The sequence below is a fragment of the Ceratotherium simum genome, chromosome 32 (genome assembly GCF_057802395.1).
Source record: "Ceratotherium simum simum isolate JZ-2026a chromosome 32, ASM5780239v1, whole genome shotgun sequence".
Lineage (NCBI taxonomy): Eukaryota > Metazoa > Chordata > Mammalia > Perissodactyla > Rhinocerotidae > Ceratotherium > Ceratotherium simum.
The window spans coordinates 26,242,030-26,264,207 of record NC_141931.1 but is presented as its reverse complement, the minus strand read 5'-3'; the positions used below and the strand labels follow the sequence as shown (position 1 = coordinate 26,264,207).

The 22,178-nt window shown below is 42.4% G+C and overlaps 1 protein-coding gene across 4 annotated transcripts in view; it reads right to left on the bottom strand.

Annotated features, from left to right (window-relative positions):
- SFMBT2 (Scm like with four mbt domains 2) overlaps nt 1–22,178 on the bottom strand; it is a 247,485-nt gene that overhangs the window by 106,499 nt on the left and 118,808 nt on the right. For 3 of the 4 annotated variants that reach the window (XM_087420850.1, XM_087420851.1, XM_014783683.2), the window contains exons 5-7: nt 20,519–20,607; nt 18,591–18,837; nt 10,528–10,625 (exon numbers count right to left, since the gene is read on the bottom strand). In XM_087420850.1, coding sequence (XP_087276976.1) covers nt 10,528–10,625; nt 18,591–18,837; nt 20,519–20,607 — 434 coding nt within the window. Of the gene's footprint in view, nt 1–10,527; nt 10,626–18,590; nt 18,838–20,518; nt 20,608–22,178 lie in introns of those variants that run through there. The other variant, XM_087420852.1, reaches the window with a different exon arrangement.

The window sequence follows — 22,178 nt, the reverse complement described above, 5'->3', positions numbered from 1 at the left end:
CCCTGAAGTTAAGTCAACAACACTGACAGGCTCACAGGGGCAAGTCACCAGTCTGATAACAACATGACCTACTGTCTAAGATGGGCTTTCCTTAACAGAACCATTTGGCCTTTACTGGATGAGAAGGAAATATCAACCACGTGCCACACAAGCATTTACTGCTAAATTATTTGGGATCAGACTTCTGCCAGGTGGGACAGAGAACGTCATGCCAAAGAAACTCAGTTCCGGCCCCACACGGGGGGCCTAAAGCAAATTCTGGGAGAATCTGAGCATCCCACCTGAAGGCCAAACTTAGCTGCGAGTTTTGTATTGTTGCTGAATTTAGCTGCTGAACAAGAGAAAAAGAAATTGGTCACCATGGAAACCACAATACCACACTCCATCGTAACAGAACAGCTCACATCCTTTCTTACCCCTCTGGCTGTACCAGACAGAAGGAGAAAGGACACTTCATCTTTTCTCTTCGGCCTCTAACCCGGGTCTCAGATGCTAAACTATAGAAGAGGTTCTCTCCGAAGGGTTAAATCTACAATCACACCAACGGGTACATCGTTCAAAGCTGAAAAGAGCTAAAGAAATACCAGGACGCAGAATCTTCAGTGCATTTGAGCGTTGCCCGAACACTCCCAACAGAGGAGAAATACGTGCACGGAATGTGTGTTTTTGTTTGTTTGCTTGTGTTAAAAAATAAATAACAATGGCCGCATGCAGCAGCCTCTTCTATCAATTAGCCTTCTCTCAGCTGCCCCTTCCCTCGGCTTATTAAACATTAACCGATGGGAGAGCGAGACGCAATGAAGAAAGAATGACAGGCGTAGCTTGAGACTGGACCCAACCAGATGCAACACTGCTTTGCCATTACTGAAAGCCCTTTATTTACAGAGTTCAAGGGCACCTTTTAACTCCCACCAGTTACGTATACACAATTTTGGATCTGTGTAACAGTTCCCTGTGTCCAAGACGACAGAAACTGAGCTGTGCGAGGGACACGGAGAGACTGGGCATTTTATCCAAGTAGGACCAGGTATACTTTCGATCTGCTGTGCGTCCTGAGTAAGTAAAAGCTGCAGTTGTCATGACCTCGGCTCCCTTTATGGATACCCACAGGTATTGACTGGGAATTGGTCAGGGAGGCAATAATGGAACAGATCATAGCTAGAGCCCTGGGTGTACATATCCCATTGAAAAACACCTCTTTCCGCAGCTTCCAATAAAACGGAAATAACCAGGATGCATGGGGTCGTCATTGCCCATCCACATCTCATCTATTCAGTTACAATACCTACCCAAGGAATGAGAGTGCGGTACTAGGAAAGACCATGCAATACAGCAGAAAACAAACCCACCAGGAGGCAGAGACCAGCCACTGAGTGCCAGCTCTATGCCGAACCAAAGTGGTCTCCCCAGCGCATCCCCCAAGCTCACTGTCTCCACTGATCTTTTTGTTTAATAAGGAAACAATATATAACACCACAGCCCCTTATAATACGTTATTGTGAAGATCCAGAGAGATCTTAAGGGCCAGACACTCTGAAAAGAAAAAAATCCCCTCACACAACATAGGTGAGGCAATATTAAGTCTACTCTGTGATCATTTTCAGCAAGAAGCAAACACTAACGCTGCACGTTCATGAGCAATGGGACTTCAGAGAACGTGGGGTTTTTTATGCCAAGACGCATCCTTGATTTCATTTCATCCTTGATATTGTTCTCGGTGCTCTCAACTATTTCCTCTTCTTTGCCAAGATCTGACCCAGGGTATTTTTAACTGATCATGAAAAAACCAGCTTAGTAGTGAATTCAGCACATCATCACAATAGAGCCCTTTATTTCCTCTCTATACACAGTCATCCCCATCACTCAGAACCACGCACGGGAGATTCACGCCACTAAGTTATCCTCATGACCTCTCCCGAGCTTTGATTCTTCTGAGTTGAATTTTGTACTTATTTCTTCACTAATCCATTCAAGAATTTTTACTGGCTGCTTCCTATGTGCCAGGCACTGTTTGAGGCACTGGGGATGAGCAGTCACAAAAACCATCTGCTCTCATGGAGCTGACATGCTAGCCAGGGGAAACAGATCAGATGCAAATAAAAGCAAATTAGTACAGAGTAGGCCGGGGGATAAACGCCCTAAGGAAAATAAAGCAGGGCATGGTGGTGGGGAGATGGGGGTGGAGAGTGCTATTCGTGATTTTAAGCAGAGACCTGAAGAGAGGAAGGGAAGGAGCTATGCAGCCATCTGGGGGAATCACTTTCCGGGCAGACGGCATTCTTGCAAGGGCCCGAGGAGGGCATCTCAGTGTGCTGGAGGGGCAGCAGGAAGCCGGGGTGGGAAAGAGCATATGAGGGCCCCGAGCAGAGCAGCAGATGGGCTCAGAGAGCATGCAGGCGACCCTGGACATCACCCCGCGAGTGGGATGAGACGCCACCAGAGAGTTGCAAGAGATAAGCAAGAGAGTGACATGATCTGAATCCTGTTTCAAAAAAATCACTCTGGCTGCTCTCTGAAGAAGAGACTGTAGGGAAGCAATGATCAGAAGCTGGGAAATAAGTTCTAAACTAATGCAACAGTCCAGGGGGGAGGTGGTAGCTTGGACTAGGGTAGTGGTGATGGACCAAGAGAAGTGTGACTAAATTCGGGATAGATTTTGAAGGTAGAGCCAACAAGCTTTGATGATGGATTGAATGGAGGTGTACAGAAAAGGACAAACACACACAACAGGCCTGAGACTGCAGTCCTTAGAAAGGGCCTGCTCACAGCATCCGCTCTAGGCTGGCACTTGGGAATATGGCTGATAAACAGTACCCTACACTGACAGAAAATTTTCTGTAAATACAGAGTGGCCCACTGTGCCCAGACTGTTTGTACAAATATGATTTATACTAAAATGGCTGGTTCCCTTCTGGGAGTCTGGAAGTTGAGTATGTGCTAGGCAGAGGGCACCTACATGGCCAGCCCCCAGTGAAAACCCTGGGCACTGAGTCTCTAACGAGCTTCCTTAGCACATGCTGTCCCAGCTCGCTGCAGGAGGAATTAAAAGTGCATCCTGTGCGACTTCTCCAGAAGAGGACTCTCCGAAGCTTGTGCGTGGGTTTCCAAAATTTACCCCATGCAGCTTCTCCCTTTGGGGATTTCGCTTTCTATCTTTCGCTGGAATAAACCGTAACTGTGACTATAACAACATAGGAGTCCTGTGAGTCCTGGTGAATTACCAAACCTGGGGGTAGATCTGTGGACCCCTGACACAGGGGTGTGAGAAACAGAGAGGCTTCCAGGAGGATGCAAAGGTTTCCGGCCTCAAGTCTCAGTTCTTTATCTCCAGTTCCCTTCACTCTACTGCAAATCTTTAAACAGCTTATTTGGAACTCCAAACACACTGGGATTTTGAAACTTTTTTTATAACAGGATGAAAAAAATATTCAAACAATTTCACTTCTTTAAGGGATAAAAATGGATAATGGATTTTAATGACATTTCAAATCATCTTCTTCCCTTGCAATTACAAAGTGTGGTCGTGAATGAAGTCAGCTGAGGAGCAGTTTTTTTCCCTGGGCTACATATCTGTAGTCCTCCAAGGGAAAAAGAGTTTATTTCAATTAACTGGCAAATTAGGAACTGCTATTTCTTATTTGCAGCCCCTTTTGACGTATAGACGAATTTATAGAAACTTCTATAATTTAACATTTGCAAACAGTGGGGTCACAGACGTAGATTACAATTTACAACAATTGCAGAGACTGAAAAGCAACCTTAATTATAGAAGGCTTATGAATGTCTGACACATGAAATATTACATTAATTATCATTAGACTCTTCTTGTCTAGTCTCCCTTAGCCCTATTTTTAAAAGGTTAACTAAACTCCCCCAAATCCATTTGTTATAATCTTAGTAAATACTTAATGAATTAGAAAACTGAAACAGTACAGAAATCCCTGGTCAAAAAACTGAATGAGCCCTGCATTAAATTCATACTTTGAGGACAGAAACAAACTCTGAAAAAAACCCATCCTAGTAGCTCTTTCTGAAGCCAAAAGTAAAAAGCTTTTACTGAAAGCAGGCATTTCACTTTATTTGACAGGGGGACATGCCATAAGTTAATCAAAGACGGCTTGCAAAGGTTGCATAATGAGTAAAAGAGAAAGCCAGTGAAGGACCTCACTGATTTGCAGTGTGGCCACCTCTATATACTTATCATTTTTCAAGAGTAAATAAATCTTAATATATGGATTGCTTAAGCAAATCTATTAGGTCTCTAAATAATGAGGCTAGCTTTCAAGAAAAATAATCATTTCATTATTTATTTTTCAATAAAATGTGCTTTGAATCCCCTTCTCCCTCCACTTTTTTTTTTTTTTGGTACCCACTTCATTAATTACTTAGCTTTCAACTGAATGTACATTTGAAGATTATCTGCATTTTCCATATAAGGGAAGACAGAATTCCCAGTAAACAGGGTATCCAAAAGACATTCAAAATAGTCTCTCAAATCAAGGGTAAATAACAGCAGGAATACTAATTAAGAGCTTGTTTTTACTCGGTCACTGTTTGTATTCGTGAAAGAAGGGGAATTCTGCACATTAACGCTATCAGATTGCATTTACAGACACAGATACACAGATACCAATGCAGATATGGAAACACATTCCCCAAAGTGCCAAACACTGCAGCATAATGAGATTCATTCCGTTAAAATACCCACTTTATCTAAAGTGTAAAAATAATAAAAAGAATTGCTTTGAAATACTGCTCGTCTCCAGCCATTAAATGTGCTTAGCTTTGACTTCTGTCTCGTAACAGCTGAACGCTTATGGCAATTTTCTGTAACAACACGCGCCTAGGATGATTCACGGATGAATCCAAACATATATACCTTTTACCATAATGAAAGTAATAGAAATAAGTTTGCCTGCTGAGAAACAGTGATGATCAAACAGTAATAACAGAGAAAAGAATATATAAGTTCTATATTTGGACCCTGCAGGAGCATACTGCTCCCTGAAACTTTTAAAAACTTGAGAGACAGAAAATTTCTCTTGTTTTTATTAAAATGAAGCAACTGCTAAGACAGTTTGAACCTCATCCCATGCCCCCATGTAATTTCTCTTAACTTAATTACCTCCGTGTTAAGTAGACTAACTCAGTACAGAATACTATTATAGGATTTCTTCAATTATTCTACATGCATGAAATGTGGTTGTGCTGGGTTGAACAGTCTCCTAAAAATTCATATCCACTCAGAACCTATGGATGTGACCTTATTGAAAACAGGGTCTTTGCAGATGCAATCAATTTAAGCTGAGGTCATACTGCATTAGGCTGGGCCCAAATCAAATGATCAGCGTCTCTATAAGGAGAGGGCAATTTGGACAGACACCCAGAAAGGAGAACGCCAGGTGAAGACAGAGGCAGAGGTTCGAATGATGCTGCCACAACCCAAGAAATGCTAAGGACCGCAGGCAGCCACCAGAAGCTAGGACAGATTCACGGGAAACTTCTCCCTCGAGCCTTCAGAGGGAGCACGGCCCTGCTGACACCTTAATTGACTCCTGGCCTCCAAAACCACGACAGAATAAATTCTCATTGTTTTAAGCCAGCCAGTTTGTAGTAATTTATTACAACAGCCTTAGGAAACTAATACAGTAGTTGTTCTCATGATTTCAAAATTAAATGCATAAATATTCACTCCACACAAAGTATGGTTAAGAAAGTAAAATTGCCCATTGGTTTTCCATCAAATTGAAATAAGACAAAACATTTATAAAAGTGTTCCACAAGCTTTAAGAACACATCATTTTTAATTCAACCAATTTTTAATTATTAAGGGCCTATTCCCTACGTCCTGCCTTGTGGTAGGCCCTGTGAAAAATAGAAAATATTGAGTATTTACTCTTTTTTTTGCTGAGGAAGACCAGCTCTGAGCTAACATCTATTGCCAATCCTCCTCCTTTTTTTCCCCCCAAAGCCCCAGTAGATAGTTGTACGTCATAGCTGCACATCCTTCTAGTTGCTGTATGTGGGACGCGGCCTCAGCATGGCCGGAGAAGCGCTGTGTCAGTGCGCGCCCAGGATCCAAACCCAGGCCGCCAGTAGCGGAGCGCGCGCACTTAACCGCTAAGCCACGGGGCCGGCCCCGAGTATTTACTCTTAAAGCAACTATTAATCATGAACAAAATATTGAGTAAGATGATCATTTTCAGGTAGTCTATCAAAATAATAGTCTGAATTTTAAAGAAAGACATTAAAGTGAGGGAAGAAGGTAAACGTATTTTGGAAAATGTCAACGAATTACTAAACTCTGGAATCAGGTCAATAGCCTTTGGCAGAGAGTAGCTAGTCAATAAACATTTAATGAATTAGTTAATTTTTAATTAAAACTATATCAGGATTATTAATGTTTATACCTTTTGAGTCTTAGTATTCATGGTTCTAAATAATAAGTCTGCACATCCAATTAATCTATAACTATGTTAACTCAAAATACTTCAAATCAGTGAGTTAAATGCATATGTCCATTCAGGAATCAGATCATTTATTTGGCAAATATTTACTGGGCACTGTTACAGGCAAGGAGTGAGGTATGGTTGAATGGATTCAACAATGAACAAGGAAGGCATGATCCTGGCCTTCCCAGAGCCGCAGTTAGGCAACAAGAGATGGATATTACACAAAGATTAAGTGGAATTGTGACCTGGATGACAACGCAGAACAGAGGGCACCTAATGGAGACCAATCTCATCTTCGCTAGGGACAAAGGCCAGAGGGCCAGGAAGGCTTCTTTTAGAGAATTTCTATTTGTGATTGAAGGACGAGTAGGAATTTAACAGAAAACAACAACGCAGGTACAAAGGGAGTCTGAAGAAGAGAAAAGGCCAGCAAGTAGGGGCCTGGAGCACTGAAGGGCACAGCCCAACACAGCCACAGAGGACCGCAGGGAAGCACGGTGAGGGCTCACCAGGCACAGTACCTCCCGGAAAGATGTGGGAGCTGACCCCAGAGTCCAAACTACATGATTTTTAAAGATGGGAGTGCCAGATTAAGAGGGCAAACTAAAAACCCACATAATTTTACCTCTTCCTAAACTCTAACCAAAACTACAGTAAAGACGGTAAAAAAAAAAAAAAAACACAACACAAACCCACTAGACAGGAACAAAGGTATAGAAGTTAAAATGCAGGGGAATAACTTATTTAACGTATTCAACAGAGCCAAATCCCAAGATTTTGGCAGAAAAGCTGAGAATTAACCCATTAAGACTGCAGATATTCAGGAGACTCAGAAAGGTAACGACAGGTATGTCTGAAACGAGGGTGAAAGGGAGCAGATGAAATAAGAGGTGGGGGCACTGTTCAGGAAGCTGTCAGACCCCTAGGCATCCTCTCCTACCCACCCTACAAGACAAGCTGTCCTCCCCCATCTCCTCTGAAGAGGATGAAACAGACGGTGCCCGGTCTGTGGGTGTGGGCATGTACGTACTCAGTGCTCAAACCCTGGGCCCTCTTCCTGCCACACAGCTCCTAGAACACCGGCAGCTGGACCTTGAACTCCAGTTGAAAAATGCCCCCTAGGAAATCAGCTAAAGAGGAAAAACCACTGTAGAAAGAAGTAGCCCCCCAAGGAGACCTACACTGATCAACCCTGCCCTCAGCTCTCTAATCGCCCCCCTACTCAAGAGCACAGTCAAATATTTTCAGATATCTAAGGAAAGCTTCTGATAAGACAGAAACCAAAAAGCAATATGGAGGAAATAAATTATTTAGCGAGAAAAAACTCTAAAACAATCAATAATTTCAATGAGATAAACTCATGCATCCATGCCACAAGAACAGGAGGCTATAAACAGAGCATTCAGAGAAAAAACACCCAACAAGTGCTCGTGAAAACATGACAGCACAAATAAGTTGAGAAAACTTCTGATGGTGGAGCGAACAGACCAGGAAACGAAAAATAGAACTGAGAACAAAAAAAATTAAAAAGCCAGTCCAAGAGTACCATATCCACATAGTCACAGATGAAGAAAGTAAAAGAGAGGAGAGAGAGGTGGAAGACACCATTTAAAAAGAAATATCCCCAAATAAAGGCATTGAGTTGCAGACATCCAAAACACCCAGTATTCTGGATGAAAACAGACGCCCACGAAGGCATACCATTGTGAAATTTCAGAACAGTGGAGAAAAAGAATATAAGATTCCAGAGAAAGTGAGGAAAAGTGGAGCAATACCTCCAAATTTTTGATAAGAGTGATAGCTAACCTAGAATTCTATAGCCAAACAAATTATCAGCAAAACACACAGACAGAATAAGGACATTTTCAGTCACTCAAGGTGAGAAGAAACACTGCCACCAGTAAGATGGCTTGTCACATTTTATCATCTCTGGAACCCGAGGACAGATTGCCAGAGTCTGGAAGACAAGACTGTAAACAACATCTGGCTCACTGTGACCGTCTTCTGAAGAAGTCCCCGGGCTCTGCTCTAGGCTCAGCCGCCTGGAGCAGATGAGAATATTCAATTCACTTAGGCCTGTTCTGGAACTAGAGTAAGCCACAAAAGCAGAAATCGTAAACCAGCTGATTCTTGTGCGTATTTCTAAGGGATGTCCAGTACCTGGAGTTCACGCTACAACTTTGGCAGATGCCCTGACTATGATAAACCCTGATTTTCTTTAGATTAGCTCACGACTTTGCCTACTCAATTCTCTTGTAAACTCTTGAGGAAAAGTGCGGTTAGTTTACCACCCCGACACCATCCAGCTATCTTCCCCTCTGAAGAGCCAGAAAACAGCCTCCCCTGGAACAATCAGGGCTGTGCTTGCTTCTTCTTTTGTCAAAAGCAAACAATATAACGTTTAGGAAAACATACACAGGTAGTAACGCTACACTGAGAGGCAAGGGAATGATTAACACAAAAGTTAGGGTGCTGGTTACCCCAGCAGAGCCTGGAGAGAGGATAAGGAAGGACAGGTGGGGGCTTCTCATGGACGGGCAGCTGCCCGGGTCCAGACTGGAGGGGGGTGTTTGTATTTTCATTATGTTAGTCTTTGAACTCACACGTGTATAATATATTTCAAAACAAAATTTACTTTTTCAAGGATGACGGACATGGTCAGATTCGTACATTTAAAATATTACTAGGGCCACTGTGAAGAGGAGAGAAAGGATGTCAGTTGTAGAGGTCGAGGGATGGGGCTGGACCGGATGGGGAACAGGCAGCGGAGCCAGAGAGGTTACGAAAGAGTAAATGCTGTTTGTCTTCATTATTATCATCATTATTTTTTGCAAGGGGAGGATATTGTTAGGAAAGGAAAGGAGGGAAGGAGGGAGGAAGAGAGGGAGAGAAAGAAGGAAGGAAGGAAGGAAGAAGGAAGGAAGGAAGGATGGAAGGGAGGAAAGGAGGAAGGGAGGGAGGAAAGGAGGGAGGGAAAGAAAAGAGAGGAAAGAGAAGTATTTGGTCAGTTAGCAAAAAAAGAAAAAATGCCCAAGATAATGTTTCATTGTCAGTAATTATTATTGCTAACAGCTTATTATATTTATACTGTTCTTCTCGTACAGGAAGCTCAAAATACTATAAAAGTGATCATTCAATTAAACTTCAGAACATAAGTCCATGACTAGTTTCAGAAGAGGTCTTTCTGAGTCCAATTTTACACACGAGGAAAGTGCTGAACAACAACGCTCACGATTGGCTGTGACGGGTTAAAATTCTGAGTGAGGACTTCTTTAGGGGAAATAAAATTCAGGAAGCCAACGCCCAGCCCCAGCCTCAAACCCATGCTGCGTGTGGCACCTCAACACCATTTTAATTTCATTTTCCACATGCAACTTGTACGGCGCTGCAGAAACGTGCACTCTCGTAACGGAAAAGCAAGTTTATGCCGGTCTACTACAACCACACTTAGAACTGTCCAAGGAAATGAACAGATTCGAGTTCCAAATAAGAAGAGCCTGTTTTATGATTTCCTCTGACCTGAAAGCATCATTCCTGCCCAGAACTTAATACTCTATTTCATATACGTTTTAAGCATAGTTTTAGTAGTGTTAAGAACCTGGCAAACCGTTCCAGTTGTGGTATGTTGCTTTTGCCCTTGTATTAGTACCTAAAAGAAGGCCTAATTCCCAGTACAGACTCAGTATAAGCTTCCTGAGTCAATGAGAAAATTCAATCATCAAGAGAAGCATCATTTTTACCAAAAAAAATACCAAAATTAGACTTGCTCTATTTTCTTTTGTTTCTTTGGTATGGAGTAAGAGGGTGAAAATGAGATTTCTATAACATACATTATGGACAAAAACAGTAAACCTGAAAAATTTGACTTCAGATCTTCATTCCTGGACCTTGTGATACGGGTATTTGTGAAGATTACAAAACACAGCAAAACGGAACAGATAATGTTTTAAACACTTAAAATGGAACCTGGCCAAGAAGGCAGCTTTTTAAATAGCGGGAAATGATTTGATATAGGAAACTAAACACAGTTGATTCTTGAGAAGAGCAGACAAATTGCTATGAATGGATATCTTACCTTAAAGACTTCCATTGGAAGAGGAAACTTGGCAGCATCAATAATGGATTTTTCCAGAGCACATTTCCATTCAGAGGCCATCTTCAAAGGATAGATTTCTGTATCAACAGCAAAGCATATAAGAGTTTAAGGGCTAAAATGTTCTACTGGGTGGTTCTTTCTTGAATTTTATCTTCCCAGGATTTCATAATAACTTGGCACACTCGGCAACCCTAAGAATTCACACACTACCCGCCATAAAAGGTCACCTGCTAAAGGGATTTTCTGACGCTAAATAGCAACTTGGGATTCTGTTATCAGAAATGAAGAATCAACTTAATAGAGTTCTTCTTCAGGGAACATTTGCATGCATTCTGCTGGCATTTTGTAAGTAATTTAATGGTATAAATCACATTAGCAACATTTTCAGTCATCCACTGCCCCAAATTCCATATATTACCTGGGAAGTAATATCCACTGATGAAGAACTTATTACCTGATAAATTTCTAAGCGAGACACCACTCTTGTTTGGCATTTTCAGTGATCACAGCATATTTTTCACTAAATCTCTAAGCTCTCATATGCTAAAAATAGCCCACGTAAGTCAGAAAATTATTAAAAGGTAAATTAAAATTTACCAACCAAGTTCAATATTTACACTTGAAATGTTGCGAACACACCACATGTTGCCTATATTTTTCCCCAGGCGGTGGGGGAAGAGGGATCTATGAATGGGAGTTCTAACATCTGAATACAAAATGGAAAGAAAAAATTTGTTGAGCACTGTTTTTACCAATTGTTGAAACTGCAGGAGAATTTTACGATCTGATTTCAACAGATTTAAGACCTTGTCAAAGAGGATTTGCAGAAGCACTCACTGAAGTAGATATGTTTATACCCTCCCTATATCAACCCAGGTGACTTCAGACAGACAGAGAAGATATGAATATGAATTTAAGCACCGTTAAAAAGGCAACACTAAACCTTTGGGGCTATATTTTTAATTTCTTGCATGTCTGCTTTTTAGCATGCAGCAGTATATTTTGATGCTCATAGCTTCTGGACTCACCTTGAGCTTGAAGCCCCTGTGTCTTAGCAGTTTATTTAGTCTTTTCCGACCATTATAATTATGGTAGGCGAAAGATGCTCCTGGAAGGAGCCAAGTTATCAACGCTCTGCCCACTGTCACTCATTGTCAATTACACAAAGTCACATACAGAGTTATGAATGACAAAAGAGTGTCATAACCCTTGTGCATATTGTCTATAATCTTTTCTAGCATTTCATTTATACTCTTCTACCTCTGGGGAATTTTTTTTTTTCCAACTTGGCATTTCTAGGTGTCAGAACAAAAACAGAATGTGATTGTTCTCAGTATTAACTAATATATTTGGGGGAACATGGCAGGGCCCCAATAAACACCTCTGCAGAGATGGAATGAATGGTTCCCCCAACCTCCACAGGTGAGAAAAGGGTGCTGAGGGAGAGATCGCTTATCACAGGGTCCTAGTTCCCGGAGCCCTATACATTGTCCCATGAGGGTGACATGGTGTCCCTGGAACGCACAGTGGCCCAGGTGGGGGCACCGCATCCACACCTCAGTGAAGGAGGAGACAGTTCAGAGCACTCTAGGAGGCAAGGCTCAGAGGACTCCAACTGCAACAGTTCAAGAGGGGGCAGGGGGCAGACAACACACGAGAGCCTAGACCACCCGAGTAGACAAGAACAGGGTCACTTTTCCAGGGGTCTGGAAGCAGGTCGATAGGGACCTGCTTGGTGGTAAAAGGAGAACCGACTCACGAGAAAGGATGGCGACTTCCCAAACAAGATCAAAGGAAGGTCTGCAGACATAAAGGGGGAGGAAAAAGGAAGAAAAGGCCCACTGGGTTGGTGCCCTGAGCTCCCACAGTCTGTAACTGAGGCCTCTAGGGGTGAGGTGAGGGACCCTGAGACAGAGAAGAGGGTGAAAGAGTGGTTTAAAAGAAAGCTACTCTATGCCAGAGCAGTGAAAACCCAACATGACCACGGTTAGATCCAAACCACCAGAACTGAGCGAGGTGCGTGCATACCCCAGCAGGGGCGCTCACAGTCCTACCAGACCCGTGTTCACACACACTGCCAGAGTGGGGCTGAGCCCTCAGTCCACCTCATGCCATCTCTCTCCCACCAAAACAGAGACGAATGTAACAAGAAGCCCAGTGCAATGGACTGAAGGTTGGTGTCCCCCCCAAATTCATATGTTGAATCTTAACCCTTAGCTAATATGATGGTATTAGGAGGTCGGGCCTTTGGGAAGTGATTAGGTCATGAGGACGGAGTTCTCACGAGTGGGATTAGTGCCCTTATAAAAGAGACCCCAGGGAGCCCCCTCACCCCTCCCACCATGTGAGGACACAGTGAGAAGATGGCCGTCTATGAACCAGGAAGCAGGCCCTCAACAGACACCAAGTCTACTGACATCTTGATCTGGAGACTTCCAGCCTCCACAACTGTTGAGAAATACATGTCTGTTGTTTGTAAGCCGTCCAGTCTGCGATATTCTGTTATAGCAGCCCAAACAGATTAAGACATCCAAGTTCCAGGTGATTTTTGTCCCTGTCCTTCCATCCTAAGATTCTTTGTCTTCTTTCTGAGGATATTGAATCCTGATATGGAATTTAACCCCACAGCAAGGCATCCTTCTTTTCTTAAAAGGTGAACTCAGGGCAGGCCTGGTGGCACAGTGGTTAAGCTCGTGCGCTCCGCTTCGGCAGCCTGGGGGTTTGCAGGTTCGGACCCCGGGGCACGCACCGACACACTGCTTGTCAAGCCATGCTGTGGCAGTGTCCCATATAAAGTAGAGGAAGATGGGCACGGATGTCAGCCCAGGGCCAATCTTCCTCAGCAAAAAGAGGAGGATTGGCAACAGATGTTAGCTCAGGGCTGATCTTCCTCACCAAAAAAAAAAAAAAAAAAAAAAAGGTGAACTCAACTGTGGTTATGTCAGCATGCTCAACCGCCTGCAAAAGCTAGCCACCTCCTGGCTTCAGGAAGCAGAGAACAACATGCCGTGTGTGCTTCCTCAGACGAGAGGCATTGGTTATACTGGCAAGTTTACAGACAGTAAATAGCACCATTAAAAGAACATAAAACACTGTCTTAAAATGATCATGTTGCAGGTAATTTAATAGAGTGTATCATGTCAGTTTCTGTTTGTGGGGAAGTAATAAGCAATTAAAATCTGTCCTGATTCATCTCTAACTGGCAGCCTAAGTGAGAACAAAGCCAGCTCCCTCTGAGCGCGTGTCTGGCAGGCTGCTGCACAGCGCGTGCTCGCGGGACGCAGGCGTGCACAAAATCATCTCGCACAGCCTCGGTCAAACAAATGCCTGGAGGGGCGATCCCCTTTATCCACGCACCCCGAAACCTCCATTCCTTCCTTCTTCACCACGTTCTTACCAGCGAGGGAGGACTAATCTCTGGTTAAGAGACAATAGTCATAGGAAACTGCTATGGACTGGATGTTTGTGTCTTTCCAAAATTCCTATGTTGAAGCCCTGACCCCCCCCAATGTGATGGTATTTGGAGATGGGCCCTTTGGGAGGTGATTAGGGTTAGACGAGGTCGTGAAGATGGAGACCCCATGATGGGATTAGTACCCTTATAAGAGGAGACACCCAAGAGCTCTCCCTCTCTAGGTCTCCACGCATGCACACATAAAGAGGCCACCTACAAATTAGGAAGAGAGCTCTCACCAGAACTCAACCATGCCAACACCCTAATCTTGGACTTTCATCCTCCAGAACGGTGAGAAAACCATTTGTATTGTTTAAGCCACCCAGTCTACGGTTTTGGTTATGGCAGCCCAAGCTAATACAGAAAGCAATTACTCTCTTTGAACTAAGAAACAGTTCAAGTAGGAAGCATCTGAATTAGATTCAGAAACTTCCTGACTCCTGGAACTATCTAAAATAGAAAGAAAAAGAACAAAAATTGGTTGACATAGATTTTAAAGGGGAAAAAAAATCGAGATAGAGATGGAAAAAAACCTCAAAAAGTTTCATCTTCTTAGCTTCTGCCAAAACATGTAAGACTCTATCTTGCTTTCTAAACATCAAGAAATAGGAAAGCAGGTGAGGCCTCTAAATGACCCTTGACCTCAACGACCTACTTAAATTTCTTAGAAAACTAAATATAACCATAATACTCTGATCACAGATTGAATACCTAGAAAATGTCAATCACTCAAGGTACCTTATAACACTCAGCAACACAGCAAACATACAATTATCCCCATTTGACAGACGAGGCAACTGAGGTTCAGAGAAGTTACGAGACTTGCCCAGGGGCTCTGCAGCTAGTGACAGAAGAAGAAGGAGAAGCTAACTGGGACCCTGACTCTCAGTCCACGTTCTCTCTACTTTTCTAGGTTTCTCAAGCCTGATTCACACATAGACCCTTTTAAAAGAAGAAAATTACCATGAACCCCACAGACTATATTCCTGTGCATCTTACATGTCCTGGGGCCATCCTGGCTGCTCAATAAGAAATCACATCAACAAAGAGCATCTCCTCGTTCTGACCCTGCTTTCAAAAGCTCCCCTAACACATCAGGGGCAAAGAGGACGGTACAGCCCTCGCCATTTTTGGGGTGTCTTCACGCCGGGCTCTCCCCCTCCAAATTGGCTTCCAAAGCCCCATCGATTATTTGGCTCCCGGAAGGCAGACTTGGCTGGTTCCTTCCTTCCCTGTAGACATACCCGACGTTTTATTCAGTGAATTCATTCGACAAGTATTCACTGAGCACCGGTATGTGCCAGGCACTGGGGAGACAGCAGTGAACGAGGCAGACTTTCAGTTAGAGGAGCTTATAAAGTCCTCTCATCTAAGGTCTGAATGAAGGGAGGGAGGGGCGGCAGCAACAGGCGGAAAAACAGCATTCCCAAGAAGGGACGCGCTGAGCAAGCCCGTGGAACAGAGGGGAGACCAACGTGCCAGAGGCTAAGAAAAGAGCGGAGTGTTTTAGGGTTAGCTGGAGAAGGAGCTGATCGCAATGGCCTTCCATTCACCACTGAGGACGGCCAGTCCTCGCCTGGGACAGCCCGACTCACCGAGGACCTCAGGAAGCCACGGCCCCCTTCCGTGATTGTCTGCCGTTCTAGCATTTCCTTTCACCCATTCTTCGCTGAAGCTAGATTCAACATCAGCACCCACGTGCCCCCTTGACAGCCGTGTGTGTGAAGTGGGGTGGCTCCTCTCCCTCTCTCTATCCTCCCCGCCCCAAGCTATTTCCTCTGATGCCGGACAGACACGGAGAGCACAATGACTCCCGAGTTCCACTGTGTCCACTGGTGGACACATGAAGGCAGCACCTTTTCCTCAAGCTCTTGAAGACTGCCTTCCTAGCTACTTTCCATTACCTCTATTTGCACTCAACAGTTGAGAAATATTGTGCACCAAAAAAAGTAGCAAGAATAAGTAAAACTAAAGGAAAAACCATGATTATTTGTAGCCACGGTGGCGGTGTTAGTGGGGGCGCACTGACGGGGTATGGAGAGCAGGGTGCACTCACACAGCTTAGCTCAAAGAACACCCGAAGCCTCTATCACCTCCCCTCCTCTCCACCCTTCCAACTCAACTTCTCACCATCAGTGGATGCTGTACACTTTTCATTTATTTAAGGATGTTTGGGAACAAGGAAAACAGACTAATATTTTCTAGCAAGTCTGAAATTTTATTCCCACCTGTATTTCACTTAAGGAAATAGTGCCACCATATAAGTTTTACAAGTCACACTAGGTCTGGAAATTAATTTACACACACCCAAAGTACTGGGTTGTGTTCCCATGTGTCAAACATGGGTAATAACTACCTCCCTGGGTGTTGTTCTGCTGAATGAGGTAACAGAATCCAATTTTCATCTTGTAACTACTGCATCCGAGGGACGAAAAGTCACACTGGAAGTGTCCTTTCGCCTTTTATTTTCTTTGTCCCATTCATAACCTTTCTTGCTGACAATCTAAACACTGGGAAAATAACTTCCAGATGATGATGCCTCTCCCAAAGTCTTTAATGACACCCAAGAACTCTTCAGTGAAATGGACAACTCATGTCCAGAAAATTACTAAGACAAGTAAACACAATTTATCCTTATCTTGTAAAGATAACACATTATCTAAGAAAAGAGAGCTCTCACATGCAAATGTTTCCAAAGTTTCTACCATGATACTTTCCATTTTTGCTTTTGAGTACGAGTGCCATGATTTCACAGGAAAGGAATATCTCAGAGAACCTAAGAAGCTACTAGGAATCCTTTGCTTTGCTATAAATTTTTACACTGGCAAATATATGTTTCTCCTAAAATTTATAAAGCAATTAGATACTAAGATTTATACACCCAACTTTCCACACAGAGTAAATTTCTCCTGCTAGACTATGAATCCTAAGGCAAACGTGAGCTTAGGTCTCTCCTCACAACACTGACAAGTCTTTTGTTTGCATCATAGTCCAGAATTACTCAGGGTGTAATGGCTTTCTTGGCGGCTTCTCAAAATGTTGACAATAATAATACTCGTAAGATACCATGTTACATGTCTATATGCCTGTCAAATTCAACACAAGTGCAAACACATGAGATACAGAACCAGGAAGTTTTTTCAATTAAAGCCCTTGAGTGACAGAAAAAGGAAATACAACTCCTAAGCTTCATGGACTCAAGACTTACACTGCCAACTAATGTGGGAGGAAAAATCTCAGGCAGTTTTAATAAAGCAAAGAGCCAAGTCCTTGCTTCCAATATACCTGTGAAATTGACCAAAATGAAGATCAGCAATTTCTGGAAGAAATGAATAGTCTTCCTTGGTATCTTTAATTCCATAAGAAGCCAACCTTTTTGCTCTGAGGCGACCCATCAAAAGGTTGGTAAGACCAGTAAGGGGCAGCAGGGGGATGGGATGGTATGGGCAAGGGACCTGGGATCTGAATTGCAGTGCATCCCCCCTATAAACTGGGGGACCTTGGACAAGCAGCTTAACCCCAGTCTCAATTTTCTCTGCTGTAAAAGGAAATAGTCACATCAAACATGGAGCACTTTTTTGGAATCAAAATACACAATACAGCAGATGTAAAATCACCTGGCACATAGTAAACATTCAAGAATGGTTATTTTGTAAACACTGAGATTTTTGCCCAGTTAGGTATGTCAGAAAGCATAATGCACTATTCTATCCAGTTAAGTCTGTGGAAAGTCATCTGACAGTGTATTTGAAGCTAATTAAAATCTATGATGCGCCAGAAAAAAAGCATGATGATTTTCTCTTTGCTATTTCCAGGTCAGAACAGATTACACAATGGTAAACATTTGGTCTGTATATTCAGATGGATGGGTGGATAGATGGATGGATGGGTGAGTGGATGGATGGAGATGGATATGGATATGGATATGGATGGATGGATGGATGGACATGGTTGAATGGATAGATGGATGATGGATATGGATGGATGGATAAATAAACAAATGGATGGATGGGTGGGTGGATGGATGGATAGATTGATGGATACGGACAGATGGATGATGGATAAGGATGGATAAATGAATAAATGGATGGATGGGTGGGTGAATGGATGGATATGGATATGGATTGATGGGTGGATGGATGGATGGATGGATGGAGGGAGGGAGAGATATGGATGGGTGGGTGGATGGATGCAGGATGAATGGATGGATGGATGGATGCATGCATGCATGGACAGACAGATGGAGATTTTGGAACCTACTTGCAAGACCATCAAAGTCCCTAAAGAAAAAGGGAGAATATGACCAAGTCCCAATCTATTGTGTCTTTCATTTCTGAACCAGTGATTCCAACCGAACTAGATCAACTTCTCCACAGCCTCCAACACGACTTTCTCCTTTAAGAGCACTATTAATTGAGGTCTTGGGTTTTATTCCTTATAGGAAGCATTCTGAAGTTAAAACGCTTACTATTCACATATTCAGATGTCAAAGATACCACAGAGCTAATAAATTTTCCAGAGACACATTCAGGAGAATATCACATCTTTTTCTGAAATACTTTGCAGCAGCAAAACCTTCGGCCCTTACCTGAAGGTGGGTCCATTCTGTATTTATTCTCTTGACACCAACCAACTGGTCGAAGTCTGTAATCCAAGTAAAACAACCACTGGTCATAGGATTCAGTGTCCTCCAATCCCACATAGCGAAGGCGTAATCTTCCTCCAACATTTTGAATCACACTAACTATCCAGTACTGAAAAGGGTTCTGAGAATCCTGAAGTTCTATTAAGGAATCAACTGTAATGAGGTCTATAGGGCCTTTCCCTCGCAGAGGCTGTTTAAACAGAAGCAAAACTCCTTATTTTAAACTTTATTTTAAGGTTCTCATGGAAACAGATGACAGCAGAAGATAATATTTTTTCACACCATCATCCAAGCTATTGGCAAACAGTCTGGTGTTTCCCCCACCCCCATCCTCTCCACCACGACTGCCCCCTCCCCCTTCCCTCTCCCCCCACACACACTTCCATTTTACCCAACTCTGAACCCAACAACAAAAATCACAAGTAAATAGAAAATAACAGTTTGTGCTAAGTTCTCCCCAAACAAATCACCCTTCCCAGATAAAATTGCATTTGTTAGAAATTAGTATGCTTTTAAGAAGAGTTATACCCAAATTTGCCTCGAGCTAGAAAACATGTGGTAGCGAAATGTGTACTTTTCCAATAGACAGATATATCTAATATGGGGCTATAAATTTATACCATGACTTAACAGGTATTTATCTTACAATGGCCACCACTGTAATAACCAAGACCCTCTCATACTTTGATGATCTGAGTCAAGCACAAATATGCGTAAATGACATGCCTAATACACATTAATGATCAGCTAAATGAGACTAGTATGTAAAGGTATTGCTATTGTTTTACCCAATAGTTGGTCTAGAGAATATATATAATTACTGCCCCATCTAAGCACCTTCTTAGCATATGAAAAGGGTGTTTATTCAGCCAGCCTGGTAGGCAAATATGTTTAAAAAAACCTAACAGAGTAAGACAACGTGTCCTTTTGAAGAGTGAACAACCATCATTTTGATTTGTTAACCAAACAATTAAATTAGTGGCCATTAAGATAAACAAATACATCAGACAAAATCTTCACAAAACAAAACCCAATATCTGTATATTAGACGGTGGTGTTCCAGAGTATTAATATCTTTTCTGAGAGCATGGAAACTTATGGTTAATGTTAAGAGAATAATGATATTGTTAAAATCCACACCGTATTTCTTGTTATTCATTGCGTTTTCCTCTTTTTCGGGGGCATTGTTCAGACTTGGTAACAATCATTATTTATGACACAGTACATTTCTCTTCCTGTTCTACTATATATAGTACATATCAAAATGTTTTATCATGAAATTATTTTCAAATGAACCACCAAGATTGCAGGTGAAACTATTTTTGATTCAAAAATCTTAAAATTGCCTTAACCACATTTAAAAATGGTTAGCCGTTTTTCCTCTTGTTTTTTAAGGGAGGTTATTCAATTATTACTTAACATGTGTGTGATTAAATCTTGGGGTTATGCACCTGGAACAGAATTGTTAATGGAACCATTTATCCATATACTCCGAGATGCTACTAGAGCACATAGATGCTTAGTTATCACTTACACAAAACAGTTATTCTACATTTTATTTTACATTCACTAATATAGGACAGAAGCTTAAACATACAGGATAGTGGGAAGATATTCTAACATATTATTATTTAAAAATGTTTTCACGCAGAAACAAATTTCCTATTTATTGATTGTACCACAGGTGAAGATTACCCAATGCCATTAGAATCAGTAACCTAAGGAAAAACAGGAAGTTAAGCTCTTTGGATATAAATATCTGTGTGTACTCATGTACCTGCAGAAGGATATATGCAAAGGTGCCATTAGGTTTGAGATCACGTAACTGTGATGCTTCAGACATAGAAAAGCTGTGTAACAACAATACATACTCCTTCTAGGAGGTTGGCGGGTGCCGTCCGGGAACCAGTCAGATCTCGAATAAGAAATTCTGTCCAGTCCGTGTACTTCTCTTTGATTGCTGGCGAGACAAAGGAGAAAAAGCATACTTCAACACAGCAGTGGAGTATAAAATAAATTTAAAATCACAGCACTTTTCTGAAGATAGGTGCTATTTCAATACTCTTCTTAATTTTACGCACCGTGCTTAAACTAAGTACTAAAATTGCAACAACAAACCTGTCAACAATGGGTGACGTCACACCTACCACGTGCCGAGATTTTGCTTGGCATCAAGGGGATTAAAGAATGAGGTCCTGAAGTTTTACAACCTGTTTAGAAACTTCTGTGAACAACGAAGATATTATAAGGTATGTCATTCATGAGGTTCCCAGAAGACAGAGATCAATGGGGGCTGGAAAAATCAAGAGAAAGTTTTCCAGGTGGGAAAATAAAACCAGGCTCTGAATTATATAAAAGGTTTAAACAGGGAGAGAAGAGGAGGAAAGGATTTCCAGACCAACAGGAACAGCAAATGCTAACAAGAGTGATGGAGCGAGGGAGGAAATGGAAAACGACACTGCAGAAATTGGTCGGGTATGGCAGTCTGAGCACAGAACGCTGGGAAATAACGTTAAGTGGCAGGAACAAAATTAGGGACAGCCCAGCAAGTCCACATAGATGTTTAATAAACAGGAAATTTCTGCATAAAATGAATCTGGCAATAGAAAAAAAGTTTAAACAGAGACAAAAGCAGGTAATGGCAGGAAAACCAATGTAGAAGCTACTTAGTTAACTACGTACAAAAGTGACAGGGCCCAAAACAGAAGTGATGGCTCCATAAGCAAGGAAGGGATGCATCTGAGACACCTTTTGAAAAAAGGAATGTCACACCTGGGAGGCCGACATTCTCTAAGTGCTTAGAACCCAAGACCTGAGAAAAATGCAACCTCTTGGCAGATCTCCCCAAACTAAAGATCTCCAAAGGCTTCCCTAGGTCTCATCCATATTCAGGAGAGGCCCTGAGCCTTCCCAGGGCACCACAGGATCAAAAAATCAGGAGAGCAGCAGGCATGGCCCACATTCCCATCCACCCACACTGTGATTCTGACCTTGACATCCCATGAACGGCGGGCCCTCAAGCACTGCCTAGGATACATCCCATTCGTAGCCTTCCTGAAAGGTTCAAGACTCAGTTGGTTTGTACATTGTTTAGGTGCTTCAAAGGCACGATGCCACTGTTCCTAGCTCAAACCTACAGGGACAGAATTAGTACAACAGGCAACTGGACCATAATGGTGTGGTGGGAACTGCCAGGTCATGGCGTGCAGAAGATCTCAGCTCCCTGGTAGGCTCTGCCATCACCGGCTATGTGACTTGGAGTGATTTACTCAATTTCTCTTATACTCTATCCATGTCAGTATAATGGTGTTAACAACATTTTGCTTACGGGCGTGCTATAAAGATTAAAGAAGATGCATATGTCAATAAAATATAACCATACCTGACACACTCTAAGCAATTAATAAATATAGGCTCTTGTTTTCTTATAAGTATATATTAAATGATTACACATTCTCACCAGTTATTTATTACTCATTTCTGCCAATTCCAGATTGAAACTTTCAACACGCTTTGGCAGAACTGCCAGAA